Source organism: Pseudopodoces humilis, chromosome 4 (genome assembly GCF_049639895.1).
Source record: "Pseudopodoces humilis isolate 2021_Gansu_Grassland_sample_001 chromosome 4, ASM4963989v1, whole genome shotgun sequence".
NCBI lineage: Eukaryota > Metazoa > Chordata > Aves > Passeriformes > Paridae > Pseudopodoces > Pseudopodoces humilis.
The window spans coordinates 3,580,196-3,596,409 of record NC_142203.1 but is presented as its reverse complement, the minus strand read 5'-3'; the positions used below and the strand labels follow the sequence as shown (position 1 = coordinate 3,596,409).

Here is a 16,214-nt window from a genome sequence, read left to right as displayed (position 1 = left end):
TTCCATTTAAATATTCACTTCTGAGTGACCTTTCAGAACTCGGCAATAAAGAAAAACCTTTTTTATTTTGGTAGCAACATCCATAGCACACAGCATGCTTGAGACAGTGACACGTTTTTCTTTTGGTAGATCTGGTCAAGAACTCGGAATACAATTTAAGTAATTGCTCACTGAGCAGCTCTGAGAACCCCTATGCTACTATCAAAGACCCACCAGCTCTGGTGCCAAAGAGTTCAGAATGTGGCTATGTGGAAATGAAGTCCCCGGCACGTCGTGACTCCCCCTACGCCGAGATCACCGGCTCTGCCACTGCCAGCAAGAATGTGTATGAAGTTGGTAGGTGCAGAATCCACCTCTGTGTGCTGGGGGTTAGGAACCAAGAGCACAGGGCTTTTTATTCTTCTATTCAATTTCGTCAAAGACGTGAAAATCACCGGAAAAACAAAACTACGTGTTCAGATTCTGTGTTCTGCTCAAAAGCTGTAGCAACAGCGCTGTTACTCTTTTGGTTTAATTCACACAAACAGGCTTTGAAGTACCTTCAGCTCTGTTCTGTAACCTACAGGTACCTCTGAATTTCCCTGGTGTGAAAGCCCTCCTTTAAACAACACCATAAGTTAAGCTTAGCATTGATGCAGTGGAGTTCAGCTCTAGGTTAGACTGTAAGGGAGGGTTGAAGTTCTGTTTCCTTCTCTTGATGAGAATAAAATCTTCATCCACAGATGTAGCATTCCACTGAAATGGGCCCTACCTAGTTCCTGTAATTCTTTAGTTAGAGAAAACTTTGGGGTCCTGTGGAGTGGTAGCTATCCCAGTCATCTCTGGGCTGTGATAAATTGTGTGCAGTGTCACAGGATGTATTTTCCTTTTCTGCATGCAATTGGAGATCGCTGAAACCCATCCACATACACATTCTGTTTTTAAGGACTGTTATAAAGTCTTGATTAAAACTCTCAAATTCAGGTTGTTGTTTTGTTGGGTTTTTTTTAATTTCCTGAAATTAAAGACACATAAAGAACAGAAACTGTCTTGTTTCTGTCAGTGAAGACCCTCACGGCAGGGCCCTGCTTCAAGTGTGAAGCCAAAACACCAACCTGTGTTTCTACAGCAGCATTTCAGGACTCAGCAGGATGATGAATCTTCCCACTGAAGCAGAAACTGAGATCAAGTATCGGTGTTCTCCCTAAAGCTGAGTGTGCTCTCTCTCTCCTGACAGAGCCCACGGTGAGCGTTGTCCAGGGCGCGTTCGGCAGCGGCGGCGGGCGCTTCGGCCAGGATCCCTACGACCTCCCAAAAAACAGCCACATTCCATGCCACTATGACCTCCTTCCCGTCCGAGAGAGCCCCACGCCCTCCACAAAGGAGGTCAGCAGCGAATGACCCCTCAAGAAGCTGATGCCTACAGCCCTGGGACTCTCAAGGGGCAGAGGGGCACGGTCGTGCTCCTTCCTCTCTAGTTTACCATCTCTCTTGGCTCCTGATCTGTCCGGCAGATAATTGCTGTACCTTGAGCAGAATCTCAGCACGAGGTCTGTATTGCGTATACAAGTGACAGATGGACAAATGCCACACTCTGGGGATCCTGATTATTCTTTCTCTTTTTATTCATGGCAGTAAATTTTATAGAAACAGGTATGCAACACATTTATACTGTAATATACTGGCTTAAAAAATAGTAGTTTGCAGATTAGTCTTGGTAACATCACATTTTAGGGACTTCAAATATAGGCTTCATGTCTGTCATGTTCCAGAGTAGTAATGCTCCCAGGACAGTGCAATTTACCAAATACCACTTTGTACAGGTGATCTGATTCACCAGTTATTCACTAGTTGAAGGAAAACTGCCTTGCCAAATTTTACCTTCCATTCTTATCTTTAGTCAAGACATATTACAAGAAAAAACAAGATCTGATGGGGATAAGGAAGCACAATGTTGCAGTTGTTTGAGAAATCCATCATCAGGCTTTGCCGTCCATTGCAGGTGGTGGATGTACTTGGCTTGAATAGTTCTGGAGATAAAATAATTGCATACATCAATATTTACACGATGCTTCAAGATCTCTTAGTACTGCAGACCCAGCACCAGTCTTCAACAAGTATTTTGCTACAGTTCAGCTTCATACGTTGCAGTTGTGACCACTATTTCTGCCACACACAAGCTAATGATCCACAACATATCAGTTTATTGCTTAAAAAAATATGTAAATTGAATCAGTTTATTTTTTGTCACCATGGACTGATTATGTAAGGAGTGGACAAAGGTGATGACTTCTGTAAATCTTAACTGCAAGGAAGGGTTTACATTTTATAAAAAGGTAGTTATAATGACTGTAATATAGGATAAAAATAGTAAAGTGTTCTGACTTTTTTTTCTTCTAAATAACTAAGCAAACTCTGTGCATACTTGCTAAAAAGGCACCTTTTCTTTTTTATAGTCGATGTAGGGAAAACACATGCTTAAGCTGGTCTTTTGCATTGCTAATAATGTGACACATGTACCCCCCCACCTCCATTAACTTCTATCTCCATTTTTATGCTGTGTGTCTGTGTTTTTAGTGAACTAGCTTGTAACTGCAAAAATATTCTAGTGTGTGTGTCCATTTCTTTTGCATTTTTGCCAACTGGCCTTTATTTTGTCCAGTTCAAAGGACCTCTGGGCAGAGCAAGAGGATCAAAAGTAAGAATTCACAGTGATGTCTATCAGAGGTGATTAAAGAATACCTAACAATGAATTAATCTGAACTAATTCAGGGGAAGAAAATCATTGTGGTTTTTGTTGAGAATGCCACCAAGAACCCAGAAGAAAAGTAAAGAAGCAGCTCCTCCTTCAAGTTTAGCTTATTCTGTTGATCGTGTGGATGGAGACCATCTTCCCAAAGCAGCCCCTTTTTCCCAACAGGGGCTTTCAGTCCTTCCAAAATAGTCTATTATGAGCTCCACGATTCAGTGGAAATTAAATTCATCAAGGTATCCATCCATTGGACAGAATTTTCCCTGAACACATCAGCCTAAAAATAACATGGTTGCTACACGCTAGACAGCCTCTTTCAGTGAAAAGATAGTTTTAGGAACCTAAGGGTGAGGTGCCAGCGTTTAACATGACCTGGCAGTGCCTCTTGTAGCACCTTGTCCCATTGCTGATGGATGAGGAAAAGGATCCTGGCTGCTTTGCAGTTCCCTGGGCATTTCTGTTGCATCCTTGGAATAAAGAATTCCATTATGGTTTAGATTTGGAATGTACAGGTATTAGCTATGAGATTTCTAAGGCTGGTTGCCATTTAATCCCTGTCTAAGATGAAGTATTGATTGGGTTTGTATGCAAACAAACTTTTTGTACTGTGTGAAACAGACTTTAAAATAAAACCTTTCTTCTCTGAAGCCATGAATAGAAAATGCTGCATTTAACAATTGGGAGCTCACAAAAAAGTCTTGCTCTTTTGAAGACCACTAGGTAAATTGTCTTCATCACATAAACAATTCTTTTAACATAGGAAAGTGAAGAGCTGAGTAAATGTTGGGAGTTTTTTTTTTAATTTCCAGTATGCCACATATCCTTGAGTGATACATTCACTCAAAGAGTCATGAAAATAAATGAGTTTACTGTAATTTTGCTTATGGTGTGTGTTCTAAATGTACACATCACTGAGGTCTGCCTTTCTGCATGCAGGTGAAACTCCTGCTGTGTAGTCAGCAGCTGCAGTGTCTGCATAAATCTGAGCTGGATCTGCAGTACATACAGGGCAAACAAATGGCTTGCGAATTTACTTCAGAGAATGATGGCTGGTGAGGTGCTCAGAACACCGATTTCCTGGAGTGCACTCTGTTCTCAAGCTTCAGAGATCCCCAGTCAGTCCTCGTGACTGCCAGACAGCTCTTCTTGTAGATCCCACTGTGGTCTTCACACCATTTAAATACTTCTGAAGGTGCATTCTCTAGGGTGCAGGAGACTGAATGCATCAGTTGATGGAGCAATTTTAGCAAGCACTCAGAGAACTGGCTTCACCACAGACAGGAATGGAAAGGGATGCCTTGCCTCAATATATTCACACTGCAATAGTGACAAAATACAGCACTGAACATGGAGGTAGCTCTCCCCTAGAGGCGTGCGGCACCGAGTTAATAGCTGACTTTAAAGTAGTGAGTATAAACTTTAGGCTTTAAATACTGTAGGCATTATTAATTCAGGCCACTTAGAAGCGTAACGAACCTCACGGCTTTCTACTATATCCAATATTTTAATCACAACACACTGTTACATATAAAAACTGTCCTTATCTTGATCTACCCAGAGTACTTCCATTAACTTTAATTGGAGATGCACAAGCAGATTATGGGAAGGAAGATTTCATTGTACTCACACTTTCTGCTGAGACAATCCACAAGTTCATATTGAAGTGAAGTTAGGATAAAATCAAAAGCAAGGAATGTGTTACTCTAAATACATTGGATTTTCAAATACACTAACAACAATTTTTTATTCAGTACGTATCCAAACAGTAATTCTTACACCGAAGCTCTTAAGTCCAGACTGAAGAACACAGAGCTAGTTTTGACAAAAAATGCTTTATATTAAAGATTGTACATACAGTATCTGAAATTACTGAAAACAAATGAGTGTATGTTTATCAGTTACTGTAGAGAAAACCTTGTCATTTGATACACTCATAGTAGTGCTAGAGCACTGAACATAACTTTTCTGTTTTTTAGCCCACAAGACTTCACTTTGATATGATTGAACTGTATTATATTTTTAAAGAAAACCTATCAAGTATGCCTGGCTTTTTTCTTAGTTGTAACAAAAAAAGTGTTTTGTTGTGAAAACATATATATATTTTCCAAAGATGACTGATGTTCATCATTATCCCTCTCACTACCATGTATTTCACGTCACTTCACATACCTGTAGGTTAATACAATAAAGTTTCTAATGAAAGATGGGAAGTGCTTTGATTTTTTTTTTTTTTTAAACTTTGATTTTCATTTGCTTACAGGGGAATCTTGAAATAGCATGACAAATGTATGAAATGTCTTTTTTGCTCTCATGGTTTAACCCCAGCTGGCAACTGAGTACCATGCAGATAGTTACTCATTCCTCCAGGAAGGAGTAGAGGAAAGGAAACTCTGTGGGTTGAAATAAGAACAGTTTAATAATCGGAAGAAACTAAATAAAGTACTACTATTAATTGTAATACAAAAACTGAAAAATACATCATAGAGGTCTGATGTTTCAGATTTTAAAAGCTACAATCCAGGATTGCAGAAGTGTAGTTCCACTTCCCAGGCTTTTCTGTGCAAAGCTGAGAACCTCAGCATCCCTTCAGTGCTGTTTGTAGCAGTTCAGCCTGACCCGGATAGTGGGTCCAGCTGCTGCTGCCGTCGGGATCACCCATTACTGGTGACTTGGATACAAGAGAGACGAGTCTGATCCAGTTACACGAAACTGAACTTAATAATAAGACAAAAATAACAAACAGGATGCCGCTCCTACAATTAAAAGGTCTCCAGGCCGTGGTTCTGGGCCTGACCTGTAGGAATGGTGCACATTCCATGTGGTGTACAGTCCGTTATCATTACTGACCAGACAGTCGACAACTCCAATGTGGTACCTGCTGGCATTGAGGCGGGAAGGTCGTTAATGACCTTTTAATTGCTGACCCGAGGCCCTTGATGTTCTCCAAGGTGGGTGGCAGGGAATCTCGTGTCATTGCGCACCGCTGTCCCGCGCTCCGACGGAGGTTTCCCGATAAACAGCAATGTCCCTGCACTAGCTCAGAGGGATTAGTATTTTATTTTTACTGCAGTCACATTGTTTTTGGAAGACCTCCCTTTTAGGTTTGTTACAATTCTTTGCCCAATGTCCCTTTTGTCCACAAGCTGTAACAATACCCAGTTTTCTGGTTTTGTTGCTTTTGGGAGGCCTTTTGAAAACTACCTAAAGCATTAGTCAGTACTTTTGCTTGAACAGCAGCAGCATGCACAGGAATAGCTAATTTGTTACAAGCTTCCACCATCTGAGGAATAAAGGTCTCAGGCTCTGACCTCAGTGCACACAGAACCTTTTTGCATTCTGGATTAGCATTAACCACAGCCACCTGTTTCAGCAATCTCTCCTGCGCTCCATCTTCCTTATTTATTGACTACTAATTTAAGGCGATGCAAAAATGCCATATAGGGCTCAGTAGGGCCCTGTCTGATACCAGCATAGTCCAGTTTGGGCTTACTGGCATCTGGTATTTGCAGCAAGGCTTTTTCTGGCTGTGTCCTTAATATTATTAACAGCAGACCTTGGTAGATTTATAGCTTGCTGATCTAGGTCCGTAATGGGCCTGGCTCTCTGGCTGATTGCTCCATGGTCAGTCCTGTTCTGGTAGGGTCTCTGGCATAATCTTTGTTGCAGCTTATTTAATAAATGTTTCCACCCAACTCTCACAATGAATATTCAGTGGGGGTTAGCAACGATGTCATGAGGTAACATACACCATGTGGAGCTGAAGTGTGAGCGGAAAAAGTTGTTGAAATTAAGCTGGAAAACTATGGAGAACCCCTTCCATATTCTCCAGCTGCTTTGCTTAGTTATTTGATTTTGCTAAAGGCTGAAGCCTCCCAATACAGATTGGCTCTACTGTTACATTGGAAAACATCCAACCTTGTCACCTTCTTTTACCACTGCCCTCATTTTTTCCCAAGTCTTCTTCCAGAATTCCGGCTGGGAAAGATCCTCTTCCAATGAGGAGGATGAATCAGAGGGGGAGATGCCACCTTCAGCTATGAGCAACCTTTTGTATTTGCGACCTTGCCTTAAGCTAGGCCCTGCAGTAGGCCATGGTGACCCAGGCGCAGCCATCTTGGAGGTGGACCCTTCTGGAATTGCAGCAAACATAATTCCGGTCTCCTCAGAGAAGGTGTGGCACTTAGGTTTAGGAAGGGGAGGTTCCTCTGGGTAATGGGTGTGCTGCACAGAGGCATGGGCGAGATCATAGGTGGGACTGGAGGTGGAGACTCCCAACAGACCAGGGCATCGATCAGAAATGTCAGTGCAACCTTCAAAATGGCCGACATTCTTAAAATGGCGGCCGGTGGTGCTGTAACCACTGGTGATTATCGTGGAACTGGACCGCTTGGTGTTAGTTTGGTTGGTGGGACAGAACGGGAGAGGTCCAAAATGACCTGCGCACTGCCACTGTGGATGTCAGGTGGAGGGTCTGATGGCGATGGACACAGGGCAGTGGAGTCACCGGCTAAGCCACACTTCTCCCCGGGCCAGCCACCAGCACAGGCATTTGCCATCTCAGCCCCAGGTCTGTCCTCTGGGTGATGTGGTTAGATAGGGAAAGCCGATCGGAAGATCTCGCGTTGTACGGGAAGATCGGACCCCTCTTTCTCCGAAGTTCTATAACCCATAATGTCACGGTGCTTACGTCATCATACCTTGGTTATATAAATACCTGCGCACCGGAAATAAACGCTCTTCACCGTCCACCACATTGGTGTTTGCGTGTGATTAGCCCAACAGGCCTGTAAGTTTAGCTGTCGTGTCACTCACAAATCGGGTCGCTACGCCTCATCTGAGACAACATCTGGGATGGTCAGAGGAGAGATTTTGAAGGAAAAGGTGGGCTTGTTATTCCTGCAGTTTCCTGAGTCATTGTTTTTTTTGCTCCTTTACGAACAACCTTGATTTAATTTCCTTCTTCTTTTCTTCTAATTTTGCCACGCTGAATACTATTTGGAATATTTGGATTAATTTTTGTGCAAAGCTATTCCGCTCCGCTGCCAAATTTATGAGGTTTTTTTTCCCCTACTGGGTCCCAAAATTCAGTCAAATATATCTTGGGCTCAGTGGCTTCTGGAATATTTCTAAGAATCTATTGAATTATATTTTGGAGCTCTTTCTTTTGGAATTTCTTTCCCCAGTTTGCCGATTTTAACTTAAAAGCTTCAGAGATGTCTCTCTCAGCTACCGACATCCTTGCTCCCATCCTGAAACTAGTTTGAAATGCCAACCAAAGAAAGAATTGCATCGAGTAGATGGGGCAGATGTCACCCTTCTCCTACCTTCCTCTGAAGGTCGTTGCTGAGGCAGCTTCCTTCCAGCTCCTTAGCAGTCCAAGTGTCTTCCCACTCCGACCCGCTGCCAGCCATTCTCACTCCAGTGAGAATGGCAATGGCCTACGTTCAGCTCTGAAGGATAAATCTGAATCCTGACAGTTCACCTGGATATCAGGGGACCTGTTATAAATAAGGCTTGGACTTTCTGGGTGAAAATAAAAGTCAGCTCGTTTATTAAACAAAAGAACGGAGGCAGGAGACCAGGATAAGCCCGAGCCCCACTCAGCAAATCGGACAAACCGCAGCAATACACTGGGCGCTCCTTTGGACTATTTTGTTCCGCAGGAGGACCCAGGGTGAAGTCCTGCTACTGCCTTTATAGCCCCCTTCTGTCATGAATGATAGGTTCATTCTTGATTCTCTCTCTGATTGGCTCATTTCTAAGGCTCCCATTAGTCCTTAACAGGGTGCACTCCAGAACAATTATTCCTCCAGGGCATCGAGTGGTTGGTCGGCCCTTCCACCAGTTGTTGTCCAAGATACAGATATCACTTCTATGAGGTCATGTTCTGGAATGTTCTTTCAGTTCACGAGCCTTTCACGTTGTTAAACAGCATCTCATTAGCTTTAAATTAATCTTGATTCCATTCAATCCCACGCAGATTACTGGACTTCACCCCCTTCCCTTATAGAAGCATGGAAACCCAAACTCCCTATGGACAAATACTAACCATTAATTAGGAACATATACTAAATAACAATCATAATCAAATGCTAACAATTAATCAACTTGTTGCAGCCATCGATTTACTTGTAACAGGTCCCTGTTCAGGCACCATCTGTAGCAGTCTGGCCCTGACCCAGAGTGGGTCCAGCCCCTACTGTCTTTGGGATTACTGGTTAATGGCAACTTGGATTCGAAACAGACAAGTCTGATCCAGTTACACAAAACCGAACCTTTAATAAGGCAAAAATAAGAAACAGGATGTCATACACGTAACAGGAGATTTACTGGAAAAGACCAGGGCCCAGGGTCAGGGACAAGTATATATACATTTACGCAGTACACAATATACACAAAATATTACGCATTTATATATTATGGAACAGGGAGGATTTAAGGCGGGGTCCGAGGGAATGACCCATATAAGGACAGAGGATTAGGAATATTAATAATAACTGCAGCAAAAAGTAACCAATAGGAACATGAGGATCGAGGAACATTCTGGTAATGATTAACACAGAACCAATGGGGGACCTTTGGGGGTGGGCTTAAAGCTCCCTCATAGAAGAGGAAGTTTCCCATGGCTTTGGGTTGAGCTCTTCCTCTTCTTTGTCTAATCAACCCCAACAACTGTTGAAACAGGGGGCTTAATCGTTAAATAATTGACTTGTTTTACAAACAGCCACCTTGTTAATAAAAAAGTAACAGAGTGATCCTGATTACATACGGTAAGCAGTCATTGGTTATAAATTAAAATTCTCCATAAAGAGTCATGTTTCCATGTAGGAATACAAAGGGCTTGGATGCTTCATGGAGCCACAGAATCCATCAGGTTGGGAAATGTGGTGTAATGTATTTCGTTACGTAAGTGGTTTATTCCCTGTTCCCCCCTGAATTGTGTATTCCCCTTGGATGTCTACCTTCCCTGGAAAGTTCCCCATCCCTCCTCCCCTTGTCACTTCCCCCTTGTTTCAGGAAGTCCCTTGTCAATCCCTCTTGGTGTACATGTCCCTATCCTGCAATTCCCCTAATACTCGAAGCCGTACATGACTGGTCCCTCAACTATAATCTTCTCCCTTCACTCCTCCCTCACAGATTCCCTATTGGTTGGAGTTTTCTACCCTCCCCTTGAACATCCCCCATATATAAAAACCCTAGTAGACCCCTGTTCAGGGCTCTTTGGTCCCTGACCCCTTCAGGAAATAAACCTCTCCCTGGAACCCATACCAAGAGCCTCCTCCTTTATCTCCTCCATGCACTGGCATCCAAAGTGCTGTAAGGAGCAGCAGCTCTAAGGTTCAGCTCTTGTCCTTTAGGTCAGGAGCAGTTCCCCACTCCCAGTGTGGTGCTGCAAGAACAGAGTTAGCCAGGACTGCGGCACCACGTCAGGAGAAGTGTTACTGCTGGAGATGAATTGATCACACAAACACCGCTTGACGTGTGGTGAAAGGAAGAGAGAGTTTATTTCTTCTCCCAGGATTTATCAATTATCCTTATCCTAAACTGGGGGCCCAGAACTGGACACTCAAGGTGTGGCCTCACCAGTGCCGAGCACCGGTGAAGAATCCTTGCCCAGGTCCTGCTGGCCACACCATTACTAATCCAGGCCAGGTGCCGCTGGCCTTCTTGGCCACCTGGGCACAATTCTGGCTCACGTGCAGCTTGCAGTCCACCAGAGCCCCCAGGTCACTTTCTTCCTGGCTGCTGTCCAGCCACTCTGTCCCTAGACTGTAGCATTGCAGGGGTTGTTGTGGCAAAGTGGAGCACCAGGCATTTGGACTTGTAAAACATCTTACTGGACTCAGCCCATCTATCCAGCCTGTCCAGGTCCCTCTGCAGAGCCCTCCTACCCTCCAACAGATCCACATGCACAGCCAGCTTGGTGCCATCTGCAAATTCACTGATGAAGGACTCAATCCCATCATCCAGATAGTAAGTAAAGATACTAAACAGGACTGGGCCCTGCACAGATCCCTGGGAATACCACAGGCGACTGACTCCCAGCTGGATGTGGCACCACTCCCACCACTCCCTGAGCCCAGCCTCCATCCAGTTCTTGACTCAGCGCAGAGTGCACCTTCCTAAGCCGTGGGCTGCAGCTTTTCCAGGAAATGCTGTGGCTCACAGTGTCAAAGGCCTCGCTGAAGGCCAGGCAGACAACATCCACAGCCTTTCCTGCGTCCATAGGCAGTTCACATGGCCAGAAAACAAGACCAGTTTGGTCAGGCAGGACCTGCCCCTCCTAAAGCCACGCTGGCTGGGTCTGACCCCTGGGCCATCCTGGAGGTGCCATGTGATGGCACTCAAGGGGATCTGTTCCACCTCACCAGGCACTGAGCTGAGGCTGACAGGCCTGGAGCTCCCCAGAGCCTCCTCCCAGCCCTTCTTGGGGATGGGGTCACACTGGCACCTCCAGTCCTCTGGGACCCAGGGTTCTCTGTTCCCCTCAGAAGGAAGTCAACAACTACCACTACCCTTCTTTTCTCTTTAACACTAGAGGTGGTACTCGTCCAACAGATGAAGTGTTAACTGGGAAACTCTCCAGGCAGATTATTTTCTTTGCTGTCATCTGCCTGACCCCCTGGACCCAGGGCCTCATACCCATCCTGAAGCAACACCTGGGAAGGTGATGGGGCTGGGTGGGGGTGGAATTTCGTATTTTATTTTTTGTATTTCCACCCTCACCTGTTCAATAGGTCTTCTGCATGATCATAGGCATGGGGGCTCCTCTGACTCCTGATGGGCTTCTCTCAAGGATGGAAGAGTAGAACTCCACCAGTCTGTTTTCCCTTCACTCACTTTCCCTGATATTCCTTTGTCTTTACACTTCTCCCTTAAGCTCTGCTACCTGACAGAAATAATTCACCTGCTTGCACTGTTCTCTGGTACTATCATCAGGCTCAGACATTCCCTGCAGTGAGGTGCTTGGACAGCCCTTCATGGGTAGTTCTGTTTGGAAAAAGGAAAAAAAAAAAAAAAAAAAAAAAAAAAGGAGAAAGGTCGAAAGGAAAGGAGAAAGAAAGAAGAAAGGAGAAAGGAGAAAGGAAAGGAGAACGGCAGTGAGAAAGGCAAGGCAGGCAGGCAGACATGTCCCACTGGGGAGGCTCAACTGCAACTCTGCCTGCTTGCCCTTGCCTGTGTGATCTGCACGTAGCACTGCCCCAGGGCTGGGAGGACACAGGCTCAGGTCAACTCAGTGTGGCAGGCATCCATAGAGGCTCTGGGGACATTTGCAGGTGTCCCAGGCCCCTACACCCTCCCACCCAGAGGTGCTGAGCCCCCTTTCTCCCACCAGGCAATGTCTCCAACACTTGTGCTCATCCCGGCTCTGTTAGCCACCCCCACTGTGCTGAAGGGGAATTTACAATTTGAGAATGATGAAGTAAAACAGATACAGGAGCATGAGGAATATCTGCATCAGAAGATGACTCAGCTCCTGGAGGAGACTGAGGGGAGCAGTAGCACCATGCTGTCTTCTGCCCGGCACCATCAGTGTCTGCTTTGGGCCACTGCAGCAGCGCTGCTTCTGGTTCTGCTGGCTGTGGGCTGCTGGCTGGTGAGAAGAAGTGTGGCTGTGACAGCTGCAGGGAGCTGAAGGGTTTCAAGAAATACGTGATGGTTGTGAGCAAGAAGTGCAGCAGAGAGGAGAAGGTCAGTAGTCATGAGGATGAGGTCAAGGGTGCAGAGAGCGGTGGCAGCCCTTTGGCTGTGCCCACCCCATCCAGGATGGGCACATCCAGGATAAGGCTGGAGCCGCTGTCAGCGCCCTGATCTAGTTGAGAATGTCCCCACAGCTCATGGCTGTGGGGTCACACTGGACGGCCTTGCAAGGTGACTGCCAAGCCCAACCCTTCTGGGACTGTGTGCTTCTCCAGCAGGACCTGCCCAGCACGAAGGGGCTGAAGGAGCTGGTGGACGAGCTCCTCGGTGTCTGCCGAGTGCTGTCCCGAAGGAATTTCATGCCGGAGTTGCACCTGGTCGCCGGGACGTACAGCAGCCGTGAAGTCTGCAGCGTCCAGGAGAACAGCAGCACCTACCGCCCGCTGGTCACGCTGCGGCCACCCCCCGGCCACTCCTTCGTCCCGGAGAGCGCGGAGCATCCGCCAGCCGGGCGCGTCCGTGTGGCGCTGGAGTGCCTGTGCTGCGGGGAGCGGCTGCTGGGGCCGACGTGCTTTCTCCACGCCTCTGGTGGCCAGCTGCCCAGGGATCAGGAGTGGTACCTGCTGGACACCCTCTGCACGGGCTCGTACCTGGACGCCGAGAAAGTCACCCGCTGGGTCCAAATGTTGGTGACGTCGGCCTGGCAGCTTTTGCCCCAGTCGCGCCATTGCCTGTGGGCCAGAGAGCTGCCGTATCCATTTCCTCACCACCACCTAAGCTGTTCAACATATGGGATGAAATTTTAGTCCTTCCTTAAAGAACTTTCTTTTTTCTTTTAATAAACCAGAGAATTTGTGGTAACTTTTGAAAACCGGTGGAATAATCTTAATTTTTTTTAAGATTTTTCTTAATTTTTTAAGATAATTTTTAAGATTTTTAAGACTCCATCATTGTCTTTTAACTCTTGATACTAGTTTGGATGTAGTATTTATTTTGAAAAATTTTGCAAGTGATTCTGAAAGATCACTTTTGAGGTGATTACAACAAAAGTGGTAAAATTACTAGAATTTGAGTTTGTTGTGGTAGGGTGCCTGTGCCATTTCTGATGACAAAAAACAAGGACAACTATCATTCCTTTTGAAACAGTTATCTCAAAGTCCTTTGAAATACTTTTCATTATTACTGAGACAGTTACAGAAAAAGAAAAATTATCATTAGTTAAATGCCTGTGTTTCCCACCAATTATCTGACAAATAAAAGCAAATTAGCTAACTGAAATATCCTAAATTGTCATCATCAGGCACTATTAGTAGTAATTCTCATTTATATAATTTAAATTATCATTAAAAATTAATTTTACAATACTGCAAGTTTAGTGTATAGATGATGAATTTGAAGCCTTCATTCTCCCGAAAGGAGAATGTCAGGGCTTTTCCCTGTAAACAAGGCTGTGATGTTTCCTTGGGTGTCCCTGCTGACCTAATTTAAGTGTATCCAGCCATTCCTTTTTGTGAGTATAAAGCAGGAACAAAGAACACAACATAAAGCTGCAAGTGCTCCTCTGCTGCCCCATTCAAGCTCTTTGCTGGGCCCAGGTATGACTTTCTTTTTAGCAAAACCCTGTAACTTTTCATTAATTCCCTGGAGTTTCAGTCATAATGGTTTTGTCTCCAGTATGTAACTCTGCCTCACACCTTTCCTTCAGCAGCTGGCATGCATTGTTTGTGGACCCCATGAACGTTCTGTTTCTGTGCCTAAGGATGACACAGTCTCTCTTCCCAATGTAGGACCCTGTTTTGCAGGGCAGTGAAGTGATGACCCATGAAAACTTCTGTACCAGACAGTGACCGTCACCAAGTCCTCAAGTTCTTCATGTCAGAAAGGACCTCTGGAGGTAGCTGGTAAAACTGCTATGTCACAGCCAGGCCAACAGGAGCAGGCACTTGCCCAGGATGAGGGTCCCACAGCCTTTCCAAGCAACTTTCCCAGCTCTGAAGGAGCAGATGTGGCCTCTCTGCCCTGCTGCCACATCCCTCCTGCCATGAGGTGTCCCTACAATGCGCTGAGAAAAAGTCCTGTTCCTTCATCCTTCTCCTCGCCCTGGTAACAGCCACTGCCTTCCCCATGTGCCCACCTCTGATGTCCACCAGACCCTGTCCCTGCAGGGCACTGGCCATAGTCCAGGCTGGCTCCTGGGGGTTTTGAGTCCCTCCCACTGAGGGAGCCCCAAGCCAGACCTGGGACTGTCAGAACTGTGGGACACATGCTGGGAGCGGCCAGGGACCCCTCCTCCAGGAGTGTGTGCCTCAGGCTGTAGTCCTGGTCCCACAGCCCAGCTGACAGGCTTGCTACAAGGCCACAGCCACCCCTTCGGCCTCGTCCTGGTCCACAGCCTCTCCAGCACATCTGCCTTCCCGGCCTGGCTGACCACACCACATTGCCCACGCTGGGCTTCTGCCCATCTCCACCTCCAGCCTCTCAAATCCCCTGAGGGGATGACGGGCCCTGTGGGAACCACGCACCTGCTGCTGGGGTGCCTCTGCTCCACCAGCACTGGGATTCAGTGACACTGCTCCAGCACAGACCAGTGACAGCTTCCCAGTCTTTATGCCCATGTCGCATTCACAGCATGGACACAGTCAGCAAGCTCCTGGTGACTGCCACCCCCGTGACTGTCACCACCCCACAGGAACTTCTAGCTCCTGAGAGACTTGCAGTATTTTCTAACCCAGATTTGGCACCAATGGTGAGCAAAAAGTTCCTCACAAACTGAACTTTCTGGGTTTATGGTGTCTGGGACTCTTGCAAAGCCTGTGACACTGGTAACAGCACACCAAGTGTCAAATTTTGCTCTTCCCATTCTCAGATATCTATCCCTCAGGGTAACTCTACCCCCAGACATGTTCAAGGAGATCATCCCAAGTTCTTTCTCCAACCTGCCCTGTGAGGTTAGCACAAAGGAGAGAAATCCCACTTGGTAGAAATGCTAAGTCCATTCTTTCAGAACAACACATGAACAACAAAAACTACACGTCAAAAGAACTATAAACCTTAACAGAACTCCCACCACACTTAATAATTCCTCTTCATCTGCATGAGCCAACACCTTATTTGTAAGAATCCTGCAGGAGACTGAGGGAATCAGTGGCACAGTGGAAGCCCTGCTTTCTTCTGCACTGCAACAGCAGTGACTGCTTTGGGCCAAAGCACTGTCGTGGTTCTGGTTCGGCTCATCATGACTGGTTGGTCAGGAGACAGAAGCACAGCTCTGCCAGCAGCAGGAAGCAGCAAACATTGTTGTGACCAGCAAATACTACAGCAATACAGTGTATGCACCCAACTAGCTTGTTTTAACACAGCCTGGTCTAGACAAACAAAAGACTGCTGTTCATTCCAGCAGACATTTCCAGGCACACACAGCCTTAGAGTTCATTGACTCTAGAGCCACTTCACTCGCAGTACCTCTCTTAACAAGGAATTCTAAATAACTTATTAACTACATCTGGGAACATATTGAGGAGCTGTACACTTAAATTTGTAAACCAGTTGCATTTGAGTATAGGCAAGAATTCTGGCAGTATTTGGATGTGTGTTTCTCACACAGTATAGTCAAAACAGATTTATTCTCCATCAGGATACAACTTCAAGGGTGTATTACAAGCTTTAGATTCTCACATACTCTGCTGTTTTGTAAGCAAGGTTGGAAGTGCTGTCAAGGCCGAGGACATTTTTTGTCATTGGATTAACAGGGTTTTGGGGAAGTCAGAGGTCACAGAAAAGCTTCAGTTTCTGTTCCTCACATGCCCTCTCCTTGTTTCTCTAACCTTAGATTTTACTGTAA

At 45.8% G+C, this 16,214-nt stretch overlaps 2 protein-coding genes across 2 annotated transcripts in view; both read left to right on the top strand.

Annotated features, from left to right (window-relative positions):
- MEGF10 (multiple EGF like domains 10) overlaps window positions 1-4,933 on the top strand; it is an 85,609-nt gene extending 80,676 nt beyond the window's left edge. The window contains exons 24-25 of the mRNA XM_005529439.3: window positions 130-336; window positions 1,217-4,933. Coding sequence (XP_005529496.1) covers window positions 130-336; window positions 1,217-1,380 — 371 coding nt within the window. The 3' untranslated portion in view covers window positions 1,381-4,933. The remainder of the gene's footprint in view (window positions 1-129; window positions 337-1,216) is intronic.
- A 7,138-nt stretch (window positions 4,934-12,071) lies between these two features.
- Window positions 12,072-13,179, top strand: LOC148184399 (uncharacterized). The gene is made up of 2 exons (XM_088054184.1): window positions 12,072-12,347; window positions 12,568-13,179. Exons 1-2 carry the CDS (start codon window positions 12,072-12,074, stop codon window positions 13,177-13,179), a joined length of 888 nt encoding a protein of 295 aa, XP_087910310.1.
- Window positions 13,180-16,214: the final 3,035 nt, after the last annotated feature.

Bases quoted from the DNA above. Each gene is read 5' to 3' on its own strand.
- LOC148184399 (XM_088054184.1), top strand. From the start codon at position 12,072: ATGTCTCCAACACTTGTGCTCATCCCGGCTCTGTTAGCCACCCCCACT. The intron at 12,348-12,567 runs GTGACAGCTGCA...ATGTCCCCACAG, and splicing joins TGGTGAGAAGAAGTGTGGCT to CTCATGGCTGTGGGGTCACA.